General features: G+C 37.9%; 2 protein-coding genes across 2 annotated transcripts; one reads left to right on the top strand and one right to left on the bottom strand.

Moving 5' to 3' along the window:
* Window positions 1–589: 589 nt before the first annotated feature.
* LOC139740381 (4-trimethylaminobutyraldehyde dehydrogenase-like) lies at window positions 590–9,129 on the top strand. Its single transcript, XM_071650974.1, has 9 exons — window positions 590–824; window positions 1,260–1,405; window positions 2,513–2,642; window positions 4,466–4,672; window positions 5,550–5,674; window positions 5,822–5,962; window positions 6,791–6,979; window positions 7,923–8,152; window positions 8,922–9,129. The coding sequence occupies exons 1-9, from the start codon at window positions 650–652 to the stop codon at window positions 9,127–9,129; spliced, it is 1,551 nt and encodes a 516-aa protein (XP_071507075.1). The 5' UTR covers window positions 590–649.
* Window positions 9,130–13,584: 4,455 nt separating this feature from the next.
* LOC139740365 (selenoprotein F-like) lies at window positions 13,585–21,102 on the bottom strand. The gene is made up of 6 exons (XM_071650959.1): window positions 21,048–21,102; window positions 19,576–19,698; window positions 17,926–18,102; window positions 17,318–17,381; window positions 16,591–16,640; window positions 13,585–15,529 (listed from the first exon to the last, which is right to left on the bottom strand). Exons 2-6 carry the CDS (start codon window positions 19,621–19,623, stop codon window positions 15,404–15,406), a joined length of 465 nt encoding a protein of 154 aa, XP_071507060.1. The 5' UTR covers window positions 19,624–19,698; window positions 21,048–21,102; the 3' UTR covers window positions 13,585–15,403.
* Window positions 21,103–23,320: the final 2,218 nt, after the last annotated feature.

The following is a 23,320-nucleotide window of genomic DNA, read 5'->3' as shown; positions in this document are numbered from 1 at the left end:
AAATGACAGTGTTCTTGATAGTGGCGCTACAATATGATATCATGGTACACTGTAGTTCTGATTGTTCTGTTGTCATTGCTCTAGGCAGCCGCTTTGTCAAAGGATATACTGTATTAGTTACTCTCAGTATTGGCACATTCGGATTAATTAATGTCCTCGTATAGGGGGTAAAATGGATGCTTGTAGCCCTGCATATTTTTGCTCCTATAAAAAAATCACTGATGGTGAAAATGAACTTTGAAACGAAGTGGAGGGTGCCATCATGGGACAAGAAGGTCTGACCTCTGTATCGGATGTAAATGAACGATCGACACGGGGAAAGGTAAACATCCCGACGATGGCCTTTGCTTTGACTTTGTACAAAAGGGAGCCTTCGCCCCCTCAAACTCCGACTGCCGATCACCGAAAAGTTACTGGCCTGCCTGCCGTCGGATCCCATCGATGCATATCCATGTGGGGAACGTAACCATATGCATAGCTAGCTAGCGATGTACCGTATGTACTACACAGCGTGCGTACGCGGTGCAGCCATATCCTAAAAATTCATCCAGCGAGGATGTGGTACACAATCGCGCAGGCTTTCCACGCGCTCTTCTTACTTTGATCGTCATATTTAGTGCAATATATCATTATCTGGGCCCTACTTACAATGCTTCCTTACACTACTCATCGACTTTTGCTTACGCAAAGTCGTTTCGTCAAAACGTCGCGATGTTTATCCAGCACATTCTGGGATCAGCCGCTAAATTTTATCGGCGGCGAAAGGGTACGGCCCACCGGCGATCAGCGCAGCCAGGACTTCAGCGTGCTGGAGCCATCAACAGGTACTCTCGGGCCAGAAGTGCTCAGCGCTGTGATCAGATTTCTTTCGGCGTATCAATCAGATTCTGTTACGATTTTTATTGATTCGTTGCAAAAAGTATTTTTTTACTTTTGATTGATGTCTCACATCTCTCCACTATTTCACGTTAAATTTTGATGATCATTTGCCTCTTGCCATTCTCAAGTGTAACACTAAATGCCATGGCATTAAATGAATGTTAACGTTAATTGTTACTTCTTTGTTTTCAATAGCTGAGGAGGACACATCAAACATAATTTCTCTTAGAAAAACGTTTCTTTTTCTCTAGACTCTAAATTAAATACCATCTGATTTGTCTTTTTTCTTACAAAAGCAGCACAATGTGAGAATGGAATTTCCCTTTAATTCATGTATGTTATCTGTGATGGTTTCTTAACGTCTGTTTCCACTCCAACAGGTCGGTTGCTCTGTGAAAGTCCCAGCTCAGGGAAGGAGGATGTTGACAGGGCAGTGGCTGCGGCACAAGACGCCTTCGGGGTGTGGTCGGAGACTCCTGCCATTGAGAGAGCGCGGACGATGCAGCGCGCTGCTCAGAAAATGAGGGTAGGGCCAAGCAATTCAACCATCGATCTGTAGAGACTCTGTAACAGTATGATGAAGTTAAACGTAGCTATGTAGTGAAAATGGCACAGGATATCGCGATACTCTAGATATCAAATCATATTGCCAGTCACGGTGGCTATTATCAGTTTGGACTGAAATTTTAGTGAACATTGAAAAGACTCAGTTTTTTATTATGAGTACTCAATTTGATCCTAGTCTAATATTACACATATGATTGCATTATATGTGAGGCTCTGTGATTCCCAAAGGGACCCTGCTACAATAGGATGACATCGAATTCTCTTGGAATATTTCTTCATCAGTTTTGACTGATGTATATGCATACATCTTTGTGTCTGAATGTGTCTGAAATGCCAGTATAAACAGAAAAGTGGGTGACTGTAAATGAGCCCTAGAAGAAGAAGAGGAAGAAGGAGGAGGAAAGAAAGAATCATTTTTGAAACTTGATCTGTGCATCCACTTAAAGGACAAGTTCACCTTCATAGACATGTGGGTTGAGTGAATGCAGCAATATTAGTAGAACACATCAGTGAGAGTTTGAGGAAAATCGGACAATCCGTTCAAAAGTTATGAATTTTTGAAGTTTCTGCTCAGTCATGGCTGGATGACTAAGTAAGCTTGTGATGTCACATGCGTACAATGATATAAAGAAAGAATAAAGAAAATTAAAGAAATTTCCATTTTTCTCGCATAACAAAAGAACACTCGACTTCTCTCTTTCAGAAGGCAGGGGGAATAATATTACCCATAACATACGTCGGTAGCAAGTCGAAGAAATGTGCACTTCATTCAAAAAGTAAAGTTTTGTAAAATTCTCTTTTTATTTTCCTTATATAGTTGTACGCATGTAAAATCATACACTGTAGTAATCTTCTCATCCAGCAGTGACTGCGCAGATACTTAAAATATTCATAACTTTTGAACAGATTGTCCGATTTTCCTCAAACTTTCACTGATCAATGTGTTCTACTAATATTGCTGCATTCTCTCAATCCTAATGTATATGAAGGTGGACTTGTCCTTTAATAGCTTCAGCTGGATTATTTTTTTCCTGTTGGTCTTCCTTGTGTTCCTTGTGCACTGCAGGATAACCTAGAAGATTTTGCCAGGCTAGAGTCGACCAACAATGGTAAAGCCATCTGGGAGGCCAGATTCGATATTCACTCAGCCATCGATGCCATCGATTTTTACGCCGGATTAGCTCCATCTTTGACTGGTGAGTCCCCATGTGAAGCTATCTCCATGACCCCTTTGCTGGTAGACCTGCATGTGTCTGATTTTGTTGAAGTTCATGCTCTGAAAAGGTCCTTTTGAAGATTACTACATTAGCCATTGAGGACGCACTGATTTTGCTACAACATGTATTTCCCATAGACACTTGCCAGAGTATACTCTGGACTCGTCCTCAATGGGTTACAGGGAAGATTCATCTTGACATTATGTTGCTTTCTATGAAAACGGAATTAAACCAGAGGAGTAAGTTGGTGAAAACCTGGGGGGGGGGGGGGAATCAAACTCCCCCTTTAAACTTATGATCTGTAAAAGTTTAAAAGTGATACAATTTGGCAACTCTGTGTGTTTGAGTTGTTGAGCAGATCTCCATTTGTTTTGTTAAAGATATCACCAATTCATATTTTCTCAAATATTTGGGCACAGACAGAACTCATTCCATGAGGAGGACACACAAAAATGTATCAGTGTTTGTTATATACCAAGAACAGGTCTGGAGTAATTAAACCTTGGGAGATAAATTGAGAATTAGTGAAATTTCCATCATGTCTATAATGGTATACTGTAGCAGTTGAGTAGACATTAAAGTTCCTCCTTTCATCCCATGTTCAAGTTTTTGGTATTACATACAGATATATCAGACCAAAGAGATTTTTCTCCTCCCCACCACTAGAGGGTGGACTCTACAATTGGTGTCAGTGATTTCACTGGGGCTGCCATTGTACCCACTTAGTAATGGCGGACTTTGTGGATTAAGTAACATTTCTACAGGGCGTATTACGCGAACTTCTGAACTTTTACGCGAGTACCGGTACACACTTCTTGATTTGGCTGCTCCTCGGTTGCTCGTTTGCTAGCGTGTTAGTACGAGGGGTGAGCCTACCGCCTCGTCATCCAGTGCTCCCCGTGTGCTCACAAAGCAATAGCACAGGGCGTATGATGAGTCCGCACTCTAGCAGTCACTGGAGAAAATCTCTTTGTATCAGACAGACAAAAATGGTAGCATTTTCATCAAATTTGGATATAAAAGCAAGGTTTCACATGTTTTTACGAAATTATGATCAATGAGTCATAATGCATTGTGCAAATCAGATGAGGGAATGATGAGTTTAGAGCAAAAACAATTTCCACCCAAGAGATATACAGGGTGCTCCTGGTACAAGTAAACAAAATTTTGTTATAACGAAGTAGAAATTCAGATCCCAAAACTATTGTCACTAAAGTCTGTGGTGCAAATGTCCCTACAATTATAATGGAAATTTTGATGTAACTGAAGAAAACTGCTGGTCCCGAAGACTTTGTTACAATGGGAGTTGCTGGTATGAGTCAAGAGTTTGTAGCATTGATTGTCATTTAGCATTTATCTATTCATGTTTTCTTTTAAGATACAGAGTAGACACACGCAGTCTAATAATTAACTGCTTTAGTAATGCCTACAAATAAAATGATATGTACATCAAAGGTGGAAGAGAACTTTAAGTGGGACAGAGTAAAAGTGAATAAACTGAAGGTGTTGGATTTATGGAGAACTAGTAGATCTGAAGCACTATGGATAAATCTTAACAACTTGTTTTAGATGCATTAGCTGTACTTGCCCTGTTGCTAGTCTCAATAACACATTTATTTTGCTCATGTGCAAGAGAAAGTGCTTTTGTCCTTGCTTCCTTGTGTCAAAGTAGAGTTTATCTGGCTGTCAAAGATTATCAAAATACTTACGTAACCAACATGATATGCACTAATTTGGTGTTGAATTATTGGAGAGCAACCAATCCTTCATTATCTGCCCCGTTTCCTGCGGTGCTGTGATAGGTCATCACATATCCTGCCCCGGGGGATCCTACGCCTACACGCGACGGGAGCCCCTGGGAGTGTGTGCGGGGATCGGGGCGTGGAACTACCCCATCCAGATGGCGGGCTGGAAGTCGGCCCCCGCCCTGGCCTGTGGGAACACCATGGTCTTCAAACCTTCTCAGTTCACTCCAGCTACAGCACTGCTCCTTGCTGAGATCTACAGTGGTCAGTCTACATATGCAGCCCTGAAATGTAGTCTTAATGTGTCTATCCAGCTATTCATTACCTCTGCCAAGGGAGGAGGTTATGTTTTTGTTACTGTTTGTTTGTTTGTTTGTCCGTGTGCAAAATAGCTCAAAAAGTTGTAAACAGCTTTGGATGAAACTTATAGGAAAGGCTGAGAATGACACAAGGAACAGATTATCAAATTTTGGTAGTGATCCGGGAATTTTTATGGATTTTATGACAGATTTTCGATATTTTTGCAGGTAGGGTCAGTGAACTTGGGAGTTCAAACTGCGTATTTTTGAGGTTTTCATATGCGCACTTGAGAGTGTGCTCTAGTTTCTGGTCCAGGGCGTGGTGCGCCGCGCAGCTGGCATTGATGACGTAACAAAAGATTTCTATATTGGGATGGAAACTGGGCGATTTTCAGCATGCATACATGTGGGAAGAAATCACTGATCTATACGGAAGAACAAGATCAGTGGTGGAAATGAGCTGCTTGGTGGAGGCCTGCGCTCTCAGAGTGCTTAAATCTAGTTCAGTGATGAATTCATTTCATTATTTGTACATTCCTTCCTTCATTTATTCTTTCATGCATTCATTTATCTATTCTTTCTCCATTCAGTCATCATCCATTTCAATTTAATCATCCATATTCATTTTCCTTCATTTTTCCTTCCATTCATTCATTCTTTCATTCATTCATTCATTCATTCATTCATTCATTCATTTATTCATTCATTCATTCATTCATTCATTCATTCATTCATTCATTTATTCATTCATTTATTCATATATAATCATTTTTTAAAGCCAAGTACTTTAATGGTAGGCAAATTTTTAGAAGTACTCTCTCTCACTCTCTCTTTCTGTTTAGATTGTGGCTTGCCCAAAGGAGTTTTCAATGTTATCCAGGGCCAAGGTGAAACTGGTCACCTTTTGACCTCTCACCCTGGGGTCAGCAAGGTCTCATTTACCGGCAGTGTACCAACCGGCAAGTTGGTGAGATATTTTTTTAATTCTTCTCAGATTTCTTAAATTGGTCTCTGAGCATAATGGTTGACATTTCCTGTTGTGATATCCCTTTGCAGTCGAGGAGTGTGCATGCTGTAATAGCTCCAACCACTCGGTTTTATGTTGTGTTTTCAGATCATGAAGACTTGTGCCGATGATGTCAAACACCTGACCCTTGAACTTGGGGGCAAGTCTCCTCTTCTGATCTTCAGTGATGCTGACCTAGACAATGCTGCCAAGGGTGCTGTGATGGCCAACTTTCTCTCACAGGGGGAGGTAAGAATCAGTGGCTAAATAGTTCATGGTAACCAGTGGCCATGACAAAATGCTTATTTTTATTCAATTGGCCCGTACAAGCAGTTTCTACTTTAAAGCTTCTATTCCTTATCTCCACTACTATACTATTTGAGAGAAGCTGATGTAACAGGATGTGAGTAGCTCAGTCAAACTTGTCCATCATCCCTGTGTTGAGTATGAGTGTTGAGTCTTTGTACAATTTTATGAGCAGATTGAGTTTGTGTGTTGGGTATTTGTATATTTTCATGAGCAGACGGTCAACAATGAGTACTTGTGAGGGGATGATATCGATCATCTAATCAAAATCACATAGTTGTAGAACACATTGAACATAATACTCCATTGGTTTCTTATCTTTTATCCACTTTGAATGCAAACTTGCACCGCAGAAGTTTTCTCATTTTGTGTTGTTTACTCAACTCATAGTCTGTGTCGATTAATATATCAGAAAAGATATTCAGCAAATTGTTTGCCGTACTATGCTAATAATCATTTCAAGATTTTTCAAGGTACACAGAAAAACTCAGTCTGAGGTTATGGAAGATGGAAGATTGCATAGAGCATCTCTTAGATTATTATGCACCATATTCTTGCATGTTATTAGTAGAGTGAAATGAACTTTGTTGCATCACTTTCGTTTTTAGTGAATGTCTGCTTCTCTTTATCTGTTTTTCCCACCTTACTTATGGCTTTAACAAGACATTGCATATACTAGTAGTAATGTACATGACATTAATTTATGAAGGGTTTGTGAATTGTAGAAATACACAAACAGAAAACTTTAACTGTCTATGCATCATTGTATAGGTATGCAGCAATGCGACCAGGGTGTTTGTCCACCGCAGCATCAAGGATGCCTTCGTAGAGCGCTTCTTGGACCGAACCAAGAGGATGAAGCTTGGCAACCCTCTCCTGGAAGACACAACAGTCGGAGCCGTCATCTCGAGGGAGCACCAGGAGAAGATCATGGGGTACATTAAGGGAGCCATAAAGGAGGTAAATATTCTCTGAAAAGTTCACTGAAAGGTAATAGCTGAAATCATAGTGTAAGTGATGCATTTGCTTTTGTGTGTGTGTGAGAGTGTGAGTGTGTATGTGTATATGTGTGTGTGTGTGTGTGTGTGTGTGTGTGTGTAGTGGCTTGTGTGAGTGCCTGTGAGTAGGAATAGTTATTGTATGTAGATGTTTTCACATGGGGAACAAGTGTAGGCATTTTCAAATTAAATGTATACTGTTATAGATACATGTGCATTGTACTGTCAATTTCTGGGCACTTTATTTTTCCGCGGAGGGATATGTAAATAAAGAGTTCGACAAGATGACCGACATCGACCAAACTCCTTGTTTGAGAGTCTGGGTATTTTTGGTGGTTATGATGGTTCGTTAGGCCAAGTTAACACCTCCGTAGCAAATTGGGGGCACGTCCGGGAGTTCGGCAGTGTTTCTGCGGACTAAGGTGTTTGGTCGATGTCGGTCATCTTGTCGAACTCTTTATTTACATATTCCTCTGCGGAACAATGAAGTGCCCAGAAATGATAGTACAATGCACATGTATCTATAACAATACACATATTTTGCCTGGCACATGAGAACTTCTTCATCCAGGGCCATTCTTATAATGAGGTTGGCTGTTTTTGTTACGTGGAACAGTCTTGAGTGTAATTATTGTGGAATTACCCAGATTAAAAAGCACAAAACAGAACAATCAGTAAGGTTACAGCAGGCATGAGGAAGCAATACTTTTCACTAATTGTTGATATTACAAACATGGGATGACTCATGAAATTCACAAAAATACAAATTAACGCTGCAAAGTATGTAGCATATGCAGCACATTTGGGGGAAATTCCTACTTCAGGTTGTTGTTGTTATATTTTTTGACAACATGATGCCCTCACATCATGTTTTCTGGTGTCTCCTTTTCTCTCTTTGTCCTCAGGGAGCCACAGTCCTATGTGGAGGTGAGCGTGCGGTCCCGGAAGACCCCGCCCTGGCTGGTGGTTTCTACGTTGCGCCCACCATCTTGGATGACGTCACCGACGACATGGTGATTGCACAGGAGGAAGTCTTTGGTCCCGTGGCAACCATCTTGACCTTTGACACTGAGGAAGAGGCAATAGAGAGAGCCAACGACACCAAGCTCGGACTGGCTTGTGGGCTGTTCACCAGGTGGGAAGGAAAATTTTGACTCATGTCAGATCACATATAACCTAGATGTCATCTAATCAGTGTGCCATACAATATCTTCTACTGTAAAACCAGAATTTTTCACTTGCATGAAACTTTCATGAATTTTGCAAGGAGTCAACATTCATGAAAGTAAAATGCACACAAAAGTGTTTGTCTACACAATGCATTGAATGCCAGTGGCAATTTGCAAAAGTTTCATGCCGGGAAAAACGTCATCTGCTCCTATTCTCAAAAGTGTCATGCCGCGAACGTTTCTGGTTTTACAGGATTTACTTTTAAGCGGGGAACTTGTTTGAGTGATGTCGACATAGATCAGGTCTCCTGTGCTCTGAAGCTGTTATAGTTTGTGCATGCCAGTTTCTTACATTGTTCTCACTACTGTTAATGTCTAGCAAATAATACCTGATGTCTAAAGTCTCTGAAATTTGTCCCTTCATAGTTTGTTATTTAAAAAAAAGAAGAAGAGATAAGTGAGAAAACCTCCTCTCATCAAAGGAAAGTAGTTACTGCTACAACTATTATAGAGATGCTTTGCTTTGAGATGCAACAATTTTTGCAATACCAAAGGCTGAAGAGTGCTGATGTTGTGACTAAATATGATTGACATCGTATACGAGACAGGTTTTTGTTTTGCACCTAATTTGCAGAGAAATCTAAAGAGCAGCAGTTGCCTATGTGTTGATACCCTGATTGATATGTGATTGACATTGTGTGCAATGCAAATTTTTGTTTTCCACCTGATTTGCAGAGACCTCCAGAGAGCACATCGTGTAGCAGCAAGACTCCAAGCTGGCAACTGCTGGATCAACAACTACAACAACCTGGCCCCCGGCGTGCCCTTTGGTGGTTACAAGCAGTCGGGGCTGGGTAGAGAGAATGGACTCGCAACTGTAGACTACTACACACAGATGAAGACTATCTATGTTGAGTTAGGCGATGTTGAATGCCCTGTGTGAAGAATGTGTGACTTCTAATCTTAAAATTAGCCTTGCCTCCAGACTGCTTGCCAATTTTCCCCTCAGCTGTGCCTTGTGGTTTTCGATAAAGGGGCGAGTCTGCAAAAAAGGTCATCGTCTCCAATACTGACAGTCGTGTCCAGGTCCCTAATGCATTGTAATTTGCCTAAGAAGGATCTGTTTGAGAGTGAATATCCTGAACAATGATGCAATACACAATGGGGGAAAAGAGGGCTCAAGCCTGGAAGATGGGCTAAGGTTTGATGACTGCATTTCATATGTCTCTGTAGAAGTTTTGATAGAAATGACAAACTTTTCAATTTCAAATGCTGCTGAAATATAAAACCAAATGCTCTTTCAAGACCAGAATGAAAGAAAGTGTTCCCCAGGGAGGAAGTTATTTTTAAATCAAAGAATTATGAAACAACAACAACAACAGAGAGAAGAAGAAAAAAAAGGGAAAGTGAGTGAAAATTTGATGGAAATGTAACAAACTGGAAAAAGATTATAATCATTTGAATTGCAGCAGTTCATCTGACTCGTCATTAATCTATCACCTATTTGGGCGTGGTTGAAATTTTTACTGATAAAATTTGTACATATTAGTACTCATATGAAAACAGTTTTTCACTGAGACATAGAATATCCTGCTATACTGTCTTAGCAATAAGTTATATGCTAGAATTCCTGCCCCCCCCCTTTTCCTTTCTTTCATTCTTCTTTGCTGGCACTAAAGTGATCTCGGCATATGGATACAGCTCGTGTGTTCATGCTGATTACTCATTCTCCGGTCACAAGATCTTGTATGTGTAATATGAAGTGCGCTAAATGTCACACAACTCTCTTGAATTAAACAGTTTAGTGCCATAAAACTTTGTGTATTTTTTGAAGATGCACAGTGAATCTGCTTTGAACATTCCTTATTATCTTTGAATCATCAGTTATCTTTGAGTCTATTGAGCCTGTTTCGTACATCTCTATGTGAAAGTTTACATTTTTGTATGAATATATAAATTTCAACGATTTTGGATTTGTTTTTTTAAGCTGTTTTGGGTATATATACATGTGTAATTTAAACAGCTATCAAGCAGACAGAAATCTATTGCAGTGCAGAAGAGTATACATAATAGCACCTGCACTATACAAATATACCTTATGGTTATAATTTTATGATAATGATTATCATTATTGTTATTGCTCATTTAGTTTTTATGTTAACAGTACACAATCAATGTGAGTGAAATGTTTCTTTTGCTCTGATTGAAAATTGTAAGCCACAAAGAGATGTACATATACGTGTACATTAAACAAAAAGAAAATCAAAAAGCAGTACTATCTATCATGACAAAGAAGATTTCCCTCCATAGTACTGTATAAGCTGTTATTTTTGCAAATTTTGTGAATCACTGTTGGACCGCGAATTTAGCAACACGCGAAAATGTCGCCATGCCCTATAGGGTAATAGTGCACTTACAATAGGCGTGGTGTCAATTCGCAAAAAACTCGCGAAAATGTTGATGACCTCATTTGTGAAAGTATCTGTACGCGGAAAAGATAAGCACGTACAGTATTCCCCTGGTGATATGGTATTAGCATAGCTGTAAGAGAGGAAAAAGCAGCCATTATGATGGAACCTATTGCTTGATGACAAGAGTTTGCTCTTGAACCATTTCATCTGTGTTTTTTTTTTAGAAAGAAAAATTTATTTCAGAAAATCTTATACATTATTCTCTTGTTTCTTTTTTCAAATTTGCTGGCTCTCTGTTTACTGTAAATATGGATATTTTCATATGAGTAATTTTTCGTGCTTGGCCGTTTAAGACAAGTTTGGACCTCAACTACTGGAACATATGACAAGCAAACATTTTTGTGTATTTATTTTCGTGCTAGGTTCTGGTTGCGCAAAATGTACGAAAAATTCAGCACCATGACAATTACCACTTTTACAGTATTGAAGTTTTGTACTCCCTATATAACAAACATAGTTACAACAAAATTTCATGACAAAAATTCAGGTCCCAGAATGACTATACATATCTTATAAACTTTATTTGTTCAGCTGTAATGAAATTTCCATATAACCAAAGAAAACCTGCCGGTCCCAAGGACTTTGCTACAACGACAGTTGCCTGTATGAAATTATATTTTGTAATTATTATAATTATTTGTGATTCAATCACAGTGTAATTGCCTTACGTTTGTGTTACTGTCCATGGCCCTTCATCTACTGTAAAATTTGTTGGCTTTCCACTTGTAGCCATAGAATTGGGAGGTCATATATGCGAGATAATTATGATAGCCTTGCTCTGTAGAATTTCATGTTAGCTGTATTGTATGATACATTATCTGTATTAGATTTTGTATCAAAGTGATAATTTTATGCACCATTACACACTTTTGATATCATTGTATTGCTAGGGTTCAGTGTTTTCCATTCTGATATTGTGCAAAGATTGGTGATGATATATCTCTATGCTGCACTTTGAACGCAGCGGAGGATGCTGCAAAATCAAACAATTTTGCAAGTTTTGATCTGTTTGTGTGACATTGCTGATTGAGGCTGTGATTGTGATGACATGACTTTAATTTTCTTGCAGCTGAAGATGCCACAAAACCAAACTATTTCAGCCAGCTTTGATCCAGTGTGTGATTTTTTTTTTTAAATTGATAAAGGATGCGAAATAGAGCATGCAATGTATGAGGTAGCCTTTATAGCAAGCTTATAGGTCCAAATAATGTTATCTATATACCGGGTATTTCATATGTTATACATGTGAATGAATGGAACTAATGAGAGAAGTATGGTGAAAAGATGTATATGTAGATTAAAGTGTCATAATTTTTACATACATATTATTATGGTCATGTTTTCGTCATTGTATGTGTTGTTTTTTTTTAGCAATAGGTATGAAAAACAGTTGTGATGTGGGCAATGAAAGTACACAGGTGCATTTTTACTGAAAAGGATTTCATCTGAGAAACAGAGTGTTGGATGTTATGTTGTAAGGGAAGATATTTTCACTATTGCTGCAAATTGTACTTTGCTCTAAAGATTTCTACAAAAGAATCAATCCTGGAGCTTAGGGATGTCCAAATTGAAGACCCTACCCCTTAGCCATTTCACTTTTGACAAAATACTTGAAGATCAATAATTTGACAAGCATGGGAAAATTATATACATTGTATGCAGTACATTGTAATGTGTTCCTTCGTTCTTATGTTTATATACTGTGTATATTTATACTTGAAGATCAATAAATGACTAGCATCGGAAAATCATATTGATGCATTACATTGTAATGTGTTTCTTCCTTCGAATGTACCTTTACAATGTACAGTACATGTATTAGGGGAATGGAGGGGAAGCACCACTTCAAATCATAATACATGTACAGTATTATTCAATATTCAAGATGACTTTTTTTAAAAATAGACCTGGACACAAAATACATGTACTGTAAAGCCAGAAACATACGCAGTATGAAACTTTTGCAAATTGGAGCAGCCAGCCTTTTTCATGGGGCAAGACTGTCATTCAGTGCATTGCGCAAATACAGTATGTCCACAAAAAAAAAAAAATTACAGCCGGATTTTCGCACTGAAAACTTCCAGTATGATTTAACTGTCTGAATGCTACTTCAGGGTCTCAAAATATAACATCTTAGCCATATTTTGCTGAAAACTCCATTCAGTTTGGTTAAGGAGTCACAGAGAAATATAGATCTTTGTAAAGCATGTCATGTGTCTGATTCTTCCACATTTAGTACTTAGATGCTCTTGGAATTGCATAATGTGTGAACACAATAGATAGAACCTAGAGGGAAGGGATTCCTGACATCCTCTACAAAACTACTCATTTCTCTTTGAACACTGAAGCAAATCGAATGGGGTTTTCAGTAAGATGTGGGTAAGAAGTTATAGTTTGACACCCTGAAATTGCATGTGGATTGATTCACTACACTGTATTTCTAAAGTTACCAATGCAGAGGGTCCCGTTGTATTTTTTTTTTTTTTTTTTTTTTTTTTTTGGGGGGGGGGGGACATACGGTACAAAGCTTTCGTGTGCAATCTTGGCTCCTCACGAAATTCACAAGTTTCATGTAAGCAAAAATTTTCTTCATGGTAAAGTATGGAATTTCAATGTATAGATTTACTCAATAATGTTGATACTGGTCACCATTACGCATACAAATAGGATGGATTGATGATGTCATCACCCTGGCCGGCCCTCAGATCTTCAAAAAATTTTCTTTTTGACATGAAATATAAACACAAACATACATGTACTTCATTTACATACACTGCACACTGAGAAAATGCAGCGTACATTGGTATCGTGTATTGTGATCTTCACACTTTGTAATATCACATGAACACACAATGGCATGACTAGAAATAACTAAACAGACAAAAAGCACAATATTCATTAAAACGTATTTTATCTTCTCAATTTCTCTTGACATCACATGAACAGTGTTGAGGGAATTAATACATATTACACATTTGCATTATGTTTTCAAAAATAACAATGCTGAGCTGCTTACTGGACAAAATCACAACAAATCAGAAATAAGAATAACAGCCTCCCTCACTCAATGTGCATGGCATCTTTTGACCACATCACTTTTAATCATCGATTACCTTTGTTATCTACTGGTCAGTGGTTCTTGCTTTACATTGCACCTTTACAGTTTGTGTACAACATCTGTTTACATGTGTGTTTGCGTCTGTGTGTCAAGAAGGTGTTTTTGAATTTTGATTCTTTTTTTAAATGTTGGGGAAAAGAAGAATTCAACAAAGTGCATTGTAAGAATTTTGACATAAATTATCTATATTTCAGAAATGTACTATGACTAAAACATGACACTCGGTCTGTAAAAACATTGTACATGTATTAATAACTATGCTCACTTACTGTGTGACATTTCTGACAGTCGTGTATGATTTTTAAAAGGTGCCAAAAAACAATTAGTGCCAAAGGGACAATATTGTCAAATGAGTATTATCTGGTGGCATTCTAATACAAAAGTAACTTGCAAATTAAGAATGATGTTAACTTGATATGGCACTCAGATGAGAGGCACTAATTCTGGGTTTGTTTTGGAGGAATGCTCATAATAAAACAGTATACCGGTACTCTACACTGATAACTTTAAATGGCTAATGACAATGAATGAATTACAAATTAGCGTCACAAATCATATTCTTTTGTGCAGTGAAGAAGAAGAAGAAGGAAAAAAAGAGAGTTGAAAATAAATAGTGAAATGGGAATAATACTATCTCTTCAGTAAATTACTCGCATTGTTGTAGGATGTAGCAAGCTGCACCACACATAATTCATCCAACAGTGCACACCGTCCGGTTTCTTGCACTGTTTTCATCCAGTGTGGCACAGCCTGACCTTACTGCCAGTAACTATCGTACATGTATCACCAATTTGAAAAGTGTGAGTGCGCGTGCTTCTCATGCATGTGTGTGGACAAAATGTTTCTGTGAGGCTCTCACCAGGTCTATTTTCCACTTCACACTCAAAAAAGAAGAATATCTTCTTTTTTTTCATGCAAAGATTACTGAATATTGCAATATTTTCTCTGTAATGTGCAGCAGCCCACGCACGTTGGGGAAGTTCTGGGGAAGTTCTAGCTAGAACAAAATAAGAGTGCAACTGACAAAAGCTCATCTTAGAATTAATAGACCACACAGTAGTTGGCAGAAACGATAGTTACTGAGAGCACAGATTCCTCCAACATGAAAGATGTCACACTGGTACATTGCTTTTTCTATCCAAAATCTAAATGGAGGAAGACAATACTACTTGGAATGTACATGTATGAACTGCATATGAGTAAGGACATCCACGACCTGAAAACGACATCCAGAAATAATCTTTGCCCTTTTTTAGCACAGAGGGAATCAGCTTTTTTTTTGCTTTTTTGGATACAAAAAAAAAAGGTCTTCAAGACAGTCTAACCATCAGCTTTTGTTAACCATGTGCTGATATATAAAAATCTATAGGGCTGTTTGTAAGGGACTTAAAAAGTCGTCATCATATCAGTCAACAATCTGCTTCTTGATTTTCTTGCACACAGAAATTGTGACAGAAACATCTTGATTATGGGTCAGAAACAGATATGAAATATTTTTATAAAAAGAGGGCTTGGAGCAAGTCATACATGGAATTTCATTTTCTGAACTGCATCTCACTTCTTTAAAAAAAAATCCAGCTGCAATGTACTAGCGCGACATCTCTGCGAGTGTGTTTCTCGGAAGCCATCTATGCAAGTTTTTCCTGAAGGAATTCTTCAACGGAGTCGGTGTTCCACTTTTCAATGTTCAGAGTCTCGACCACATTCTTGTCCTCGTCCAGGAACTTCAGGACGGGATCAGCACCTCGCACATACTGCAAAGAAAGCAAAAAAGGACATCGAGATTCACACTCTAAATCAATCTCACAAGATGAATGTAGTACCATATAGGGAAAACACACAAAAAACAACAACAAAAAACAAACAAACAAAACAACAACAATTTGTACAGGGGACTCCTGTTGTAATGAAGTCCTCAGGACGGGCAGTCTTCCTTCGTTATCCATTATAACCGAACAATTAAACGATAAAGGTATATATAATGGATAATGTTGCCGCCTGAATTTATAATTCTTTGTAACTGGAATTTGTTACATGGATAACCGTGTTCATTATAACAGGAGTGCACTGTATTGCAGACTGCACAGAATTACAGTAGAGCACTGCCCACAGCAGTGTCATGCTCATTTGATCACCCATATAAAACATGAAATGTTGCTATGGTGGCTGGCATGCCTCCATCATCTCGCATTATTCTCCCAATAGTTCTGTAGTACATCATGACAATATGAGATGACAGTTTCACGAGATTGGCAAATAATTAAAATATCATGTTTTAAAGTTTGATGGCACAACCTCACATGTGTTGAGTGTTGATACATATTCCTTGAACCAAGATTCAGTTAGATGGGTGAATTGTTTCAAAGTGCAAGTATCCGAGAATTTCAGCATTTTTATCTAACCTTTGACCCCATTGTCCACAACTTTCCTCAAATAATAACAATGGGTAATTACTGGTAATATCTAATTTTCACAATATTTGAGCTACATTAAAAATATGGGGAAAATAGTGACATTATAACATTTTCACTTCACCTTTATCCCTATGGCCCAAATCTTTCCCTACAGAATTCTTGTGCAGTAACACATGTACATGTGTATACAATGTATGTACCCAGTTTATGTACATATATTTCAATTAAGTGTATGCATTGAGTAATTTCCAAAGGTAGAAAAGAGAAAAGGAGAGAAATCATCACTAATGTTCAACTACTTCATGACTCCATTTCTTACTCTATCAGTGTGTGTTTGATGCTAGCATTTCCAAATTTGAATGATAAAATAATGATCAACATTTCTGTGTGTGTCACCGTACCTTGATCTTGAGGTTTGGAAACTTCTTTGGTCTCTCACTCTTCACAAAGGCTGCAAAAAAATAAGAGAGAAAAAAAGGAGGTAAGTAATGATTGTGTGCAAAGAAAAGGAAAAACAATCCACTTACACTAACTTAATTTAAAAAAAAAAATCATGAAATAAAGGCAGCTATAAAGGGGCTTTGTAGTGAACGACACTGGGTGACAGAATGGGTTTTTATACTCAAGTTTGCTTGTAATTGAACACACTTATACATTCATACATCACTTACATTATTTGTGATTTCATGAAGAACAAGCACAACTTCATTTCTCATTGCTTCTGGAGAACGAAGATCATGTTATGCAACTGATTGACAAATTGTCCTACATCGACATAAATAACCACTGAATTGATCAGTGTTTTAGTAGTAGCCATGATAAAAAATCATGGCGTACATACTCGAGCAGGATTCTAACCTACGACCTCCTGATCACCGGACAGGTGTCATCTCCACTACACCACCGAGCTTTCACCTGACAGCAAGTGTTGGTTCTAATCCTTATAGCATGTACAATAATGTAGTAGGTAATGGGTAAATAGAATAGAACAACTACCCAAAAAAATAAAATAAAAAATGAATTCACAAATAAGATATCATAATAATCTATTTTCTCCCTCAACATTAGAAGGTCAAAGGCTGCCTGTCAGTTGCTGTTACTTGCTGTATCATATGGTTCCATTCTTACCTTGAATTTGTGGAAACCGACCCAATTTTCATCCACATACTTCCAAGTGGGCATGCTTGAAGGACTGCAGTGACCAGGGAGAAATGAATAGACAACAAATTACACAGATGGGACGACATACAAGTGTATGTCACTGACATCATTATGCAGTGCATAGTGGACAGTTATTTTCCCACCATTACTGTATTCCACAAAAGAATTACGCAGAGGCAAAACATTTCAATGCATGTATTGAAATCTAATGAATCATTCACCAGGTAGGTTTTGACCAATTATAAACCAGTGTCACTTAATGAAAGACTGTCAATTGTCAGCACAGATACAGTGCACTCCCATTATAACCTAACGAAATTCTGCTTTCAACGAAATAAAAATTCAGGCCGTAACATCATCGGCTCTATGTTTTTTATTGTTTATATGTTTGCTTATAATGATACTGCGATACAATGGAAAAAAACTGCCTGTCCCAAGGACTTTTTATATAAAGGGAGTCCACTGTAGGGTGTGACTGATGTGGACCTAGAAACAGAAAACAACTTGGTCATATTATGACCATTCCAATCTCTGTAATGGAAAAGTTGTGAAAAAAGAGTGTGGGTAAAGCATACCACCACTGCTGTGTCTTCTGTGTCCTGCTGGCAGCAGTCCTTGCACTCCCCTACCAGACACTCCAGCTTGAAATCCTTGAGGGTGTCACAAGAGCTGCACAGCAGGTTGGAGGAAAAGCCCCTGGAGAGACAGAAATCTGGTGACAGTTGCCCCTGGCTCCCTGTCGTCCTCGAGATCTGTTGCCATTAGCAACAAGAGGGCAAAGAAACACAAAACAGTGGAAAAAAAAATCAAGTTATCAACACACAAACTTTCTTGAAGACTAGGAGTTTCTGAGATTTTCTTTTGCACAGCTTGTGAATGTAGATCACCATTCATCAGCAACCCTGTATCGACAGCAATGACAATATTCATCTGACTATTAAAGGCATAATTTACCATTGCAGATGAAATAAAAACCCAGCATTAGTGCTTCAAAATGGTTCTAAAATGTGATTTAGGGATAGGAACAACCAATGCAAAAATTTGACCTAGTATAATCAATTTTAAGTACAGTGCACTCCCGTTATAACGAAATGCTCGGGACCGGCAGTTTTCTTTCGTTATAACGAAATTTCGTTATAACCGAACAAATACAATATAATCATATAACGAAAACAGGGAACCAAGTATATATATCATAGCATGTTTACTGAATACTCATCATACACTGGAAAGCTATGCGAAATGTGATGGGATAACTGTATTACAATAATAAACGCAAGTTCCCCTTAGAAACAGTGCGTGACACAAGGAGCAAACACACAGTGGTGTGAAGTGTTCACCCATGCAGAGATGCTATAAATGCTTGTTCCGCTACGTATTTTGGAAAGCAATTCGCATTTCGTTATAACGGAGCACATTTCTTTTGTTTTTCTTTGTTGGTGGCGCTCGGAAAAGACTTCGTTATAACGGAAATTTCGCTATAACCGTGTTTGTTATAAGCGAATTTTCTACCATAGACTTTAATGGTGATAATTTTGGGACCAGAAGATTTACTTCGTTATAACGAAATTTCGTTATAACCGTGTTCGTTGTAACGGGAGTGCACTGTAGTGTTAAATATACAAAATGTGGACAATGGTTTATAATAAAAATGTTTCAAGACTAACCCGTCTACAGTTACAGTTTATTGAGAAAAAGAATGATATCTCCTTTTATTTTAGGTTTTATTGCAAAATTCTTATATGTTAGGATGTTTTGTTACACAACTGACCACACATATGCATCAAATGTGATATCTTGAACATTTTTTAATCACTGCTCCCCGTGGTAAACAGGACCTTTAATGTCATGAATGCATTTTGTATTGTACAATTTGTATGCCTTCCTTATCACCAGTGATTTCTGTACAAGTGACATACATTGTACTTGATCATTCACAATTTGAATTAAAGACATATTGTGCATGTGAAGATCTAAACATTACTCGCTTTTAATCACAACTGACAAAAATTGCACAATAATCTCTGTGAGATCATGGTTTTTAAAAAGCTCTGCATTCTAAAGGACAAATCAATAAAAACTGCTCGTGATGCAGCATTACTTCACAATGTTCCAGTGCTGCTTAATTCAATGCAGATTTCATTTTCTCTACTTTTTTCCTTTAACTCTGGATTGATCACTATAATTTCTTTGGAATGGTATATTTCAACGATTAGTCAACTGACCTGGAAGATGAGGAGGAAGAGGGCCAGGAACAACCACAGGTCCACCATGTTGGTGGTGAATACTTTGCCACCTACAGCTGTAGGTGCACTTGATGAAGATGTCACACAGCAAATTCAATTAACCTAATGGAATACAAATCATAAAGATATTTTTTTTCTGTCTAAGAAAAATATCTAAGATGTAACTAAAAGCAAGCAAACAAACAAGCATACAGCTGTTTCATTTGCCACTGAGATGAGACATACAGTGTATATTGCACACACTTGATCATTTAAATGCTCATTTATTGTTTGCGAACTGACATTCCCAATATAAGATGCAGATTTTCCATGGTGTAACATGCCAAAGTACTGTATGTTGCTGTGTCATTCATGATATTAAGGGCAAAGTTTTGTTCCAGTCTCTACCATAGAATGGGTGAAGACAATTCTATGATGTCATTGGTCAAGAACTGTGATTTTCTCTTGCTACACATTCAATATCAAATCATCACAGCGATCACGGACAATGGCGACTGTAAACATGGTATCACGCACTTAAAGCAAGTTTGCACACTAAGTTTAACAAGCGTCTGCACACTTGGCTCGCCATGCATCCTGCTACTTTAATTGTCATGTGTAAATGATTGATTGATGGTCATGATTAAAAAAAAAAAAAAATCCATAGTTGTAGTTGCCTTACATGCACAATTCCTACTGATGCACTCAGGCATGTACATCACTTTCTATTAATACTCCAGGTAGATAGAATAGACTGTGGAGTTTAGGTTACTACTACAATGTACAGTGAAACCCCGTTTAAATAACGAGGTCTGTGGGGCTGCCAATTTCCTCATTATATTACTGCACGCATTAAAAACAAAGAAAAACATAAGCACAAAGTCATAAAACCAATAAATCAAACTTAGAGCAGTCTTTGCTTTGTTATTTCACAAGTATAGATCATCTTTCATTTAACATTCTTGAGAATATTAGGTAAAATTATTCTAACTCTGTTACAAGGAATTAATTCTCTTTGGGAATTGATACACACACACACAAAAAAAAGAAGACAAAAAAAGTTGGGGTTGAAATAGATCTAGACCTAGGTCTATATTCTTTATATTTCTTCCGAATATCTCTTCGGATGCATGCGCCCTGCGGTGGGGCCTATTCACGATTATGCCATGGTTTATATTCGTGTTATTTACCTAACTGTAACACATTAATTAATACGAATGCACTGGCTGGCCTTCTCATTTTGCCACTGGAGCTGGAGTTAATCCCCACACGTAATTATAGGTGTGGGACTACAATGGCATTATTCCATTGCATTGATCGTTTCCCTGTCCCTGAAGCGTTTCCCATTTACAGATCTCACCATAAGGAACTGCCATTTAGTAAGAAATCTAAGAGTATCCTTTCCCTTTCACACCTTCATATCTAAAACATCATAATCATAATGACAATGAAATTAATGTTTGTTAGCTTACCAATTTTCAGGTCTTCATACGTACCCGCCGTTTTGGTTTATTAGCGTTCTTCCACGTTCATACATATCACACAATGTACATCACATACACACACGATTCACACACCGTACACATACGTACACATATACATACACGTACACACACACAACTGAGTACACGCACGCACACTCCAAACACCACGTCAGCTTTCCGAAGGTGCATAACAGCTCGCAGCAGGATCTACTCTGTGTGTACCAGCTCGACTTTTCTTTTCTTTTCTTTTCTTTTCTTCTTTGCAGTTGGGAATTACAGGAAACTTGAAGTTAGTACATCGTGGATTGAGTGGAAGCAGCGATATTACCAGAACACATCAGTGAAAATTTGAGGAATCCTCACACGTACTCGAGTAAAAAGTTATAAATTGTAAAATTTCCGGTGCAGAAAACTACATGCATGTACCACATTTGCGTACGTGCTCAAAAGGTAACCGAAAAAAAAAAAAAACAGAAAAGGATAATTTTCCACATACATTGTGCATGTATTCCGCCGAAAATACGTATAGAGGCCTATCTTACCCTATGCACCAGCTGTTGCCAGGTATCTTATCAGCAAACAATCAGGGGACCAAATAGCCGACCAAACAAAGGCCAGCAATTTTTTTACTAAATTCTGTGAGGAAAGTGATGAAACACGTACATCAATTTGACAAAAAAAAAAAAAAAAAGAAGAAGAAAAAAGAGAGAAAAAGTGAAATAAAAAAGAACCTGATGGCGTAAATACAATGTACTCAATTCTGAGTGATACAGGCCATTAAAAACAAAACAACAACAAAAACAATTGCCCAGCAAATCGCTAAAACGTAAGCTTCCTCGCTTATATAGGGATACGTGGGAGGGGGCAAACATCTTAATTCCCCCTAAATTCTTTCCCGCGATCGGCCCTTTTTAAATAGTCCAAGAGCATTAGGGTATAGGCTTAAACATGGACATTTCTGGTAACAAGCTGATGTTCTTTTTTTCCAGGATAGGTCCAGAAATATGTCTTCAATAATTTACATACTAAAAGTCCTCATAAATCCTCCATGAGCGTTTTCCGCAATTCAAGAAGGCGTCCAAAATGGTCGCCATTATTCCTGAAATTCGTATAACTCAAGAACTCAACAAAATAAAAGATATTGATGCACACAAGTACCAATCCAAGATGGCGTCCGAAATGGCCGCCATTGGGCCTGAAATTCGCATAACTTTTCAACCAGGTAACCCAAATAGAAAATTTAAATGTCTAAATATACTATGTTTTTAAGGATGCAGAACTCAATAAAATACATAACTTAAAAGAGATGATGATGCACACAAGCTATACCGTAATCCAAGATGGCGTCCAAAGTGACTGCCATTTCCTGAGATTCTTATAACATTTTAACCAGGCATTTTCGATACAAAATTTACTTATAAGTGTTTGAATAACTGTTTTGAAACATGAAGAATTCAATGCATATGAAAATACGTTGATGCGCACAATACCATAATCCAAGATGGCATCAAAAGTGCCGCCATTTCCTGAAATTCTTATAAACTTTCAACCAGGTAACCTAAACGTCTAAATTATGTTTTGAAGAATGGAGAACACAGTTTAAGCTCTTCCTAAAATGCAAAATATAGCGAACAAAATGGCCGGCAATGACAAATTTATCTCACAATTCTGTAAATACCTGACAGTATATACGATTAACATGTGATTTTTCATCCGGAAAATATTCACAAACTTTTTAATTAACTGTCAATTACCACTGAGGAAGGAAAAACAATTATTTTTGGTATCTTTACATACATGTTCAAAATCAATGTCTTATGTGCTACAAAATAATGTGTAATTTATCACACGACAATGAATTTCTCTGGTGCAGCCTTTTGCTCCACTTATAAAAATATATAGTAATTGAATTTATTCATGTCATGTAGATTAGATAGATAGAAATCAGAGAATAGCACTCATATTTATTGGCACATGGAGGAGGAATTACTCACCTCCCATACGAGGGAGTTTTTTGGGTTTTTTTTTTTTTTTTTAGACTTGAAGATGAAACATAATTTTGTAAGTGCACACGTTGGTAAGATATTGAATTGTTTCCATCAAGAGTAAGAAAAGTATAACGAAGTATACTGTATTCAGGGAAACGGGCAACGGGAGGGTGTGGAAGGGGGATCCCCCCCCCCCCCCATTAGGGGGATTTTGCATTTTATTTTCAGACTTGATATTCAGACATCTGATGCGCCCTATTAGTTAATAGAATA

Source organism: Diadema antillarum, unplaced genomic scaffold (genome assembly GCF_040938485.1).
Source record: "Diadema antillarum isolate AM-2024a unplaced genomic scaffold, OU_Dant_1.0 seq00000850_RagTag, whole genome shotgun sequence".
NCBI classification, from domain to species: Eukaryota; Metazoa; Echinodermata; class Echinoidea; order Diadematoida; family Diadematidae; genus Diadema; species Diadema antillarum.
Note: the sequence above shows the minus strand (reverse complement) of the source record. Positions and strands in the feature narration are given on the sequence as shown.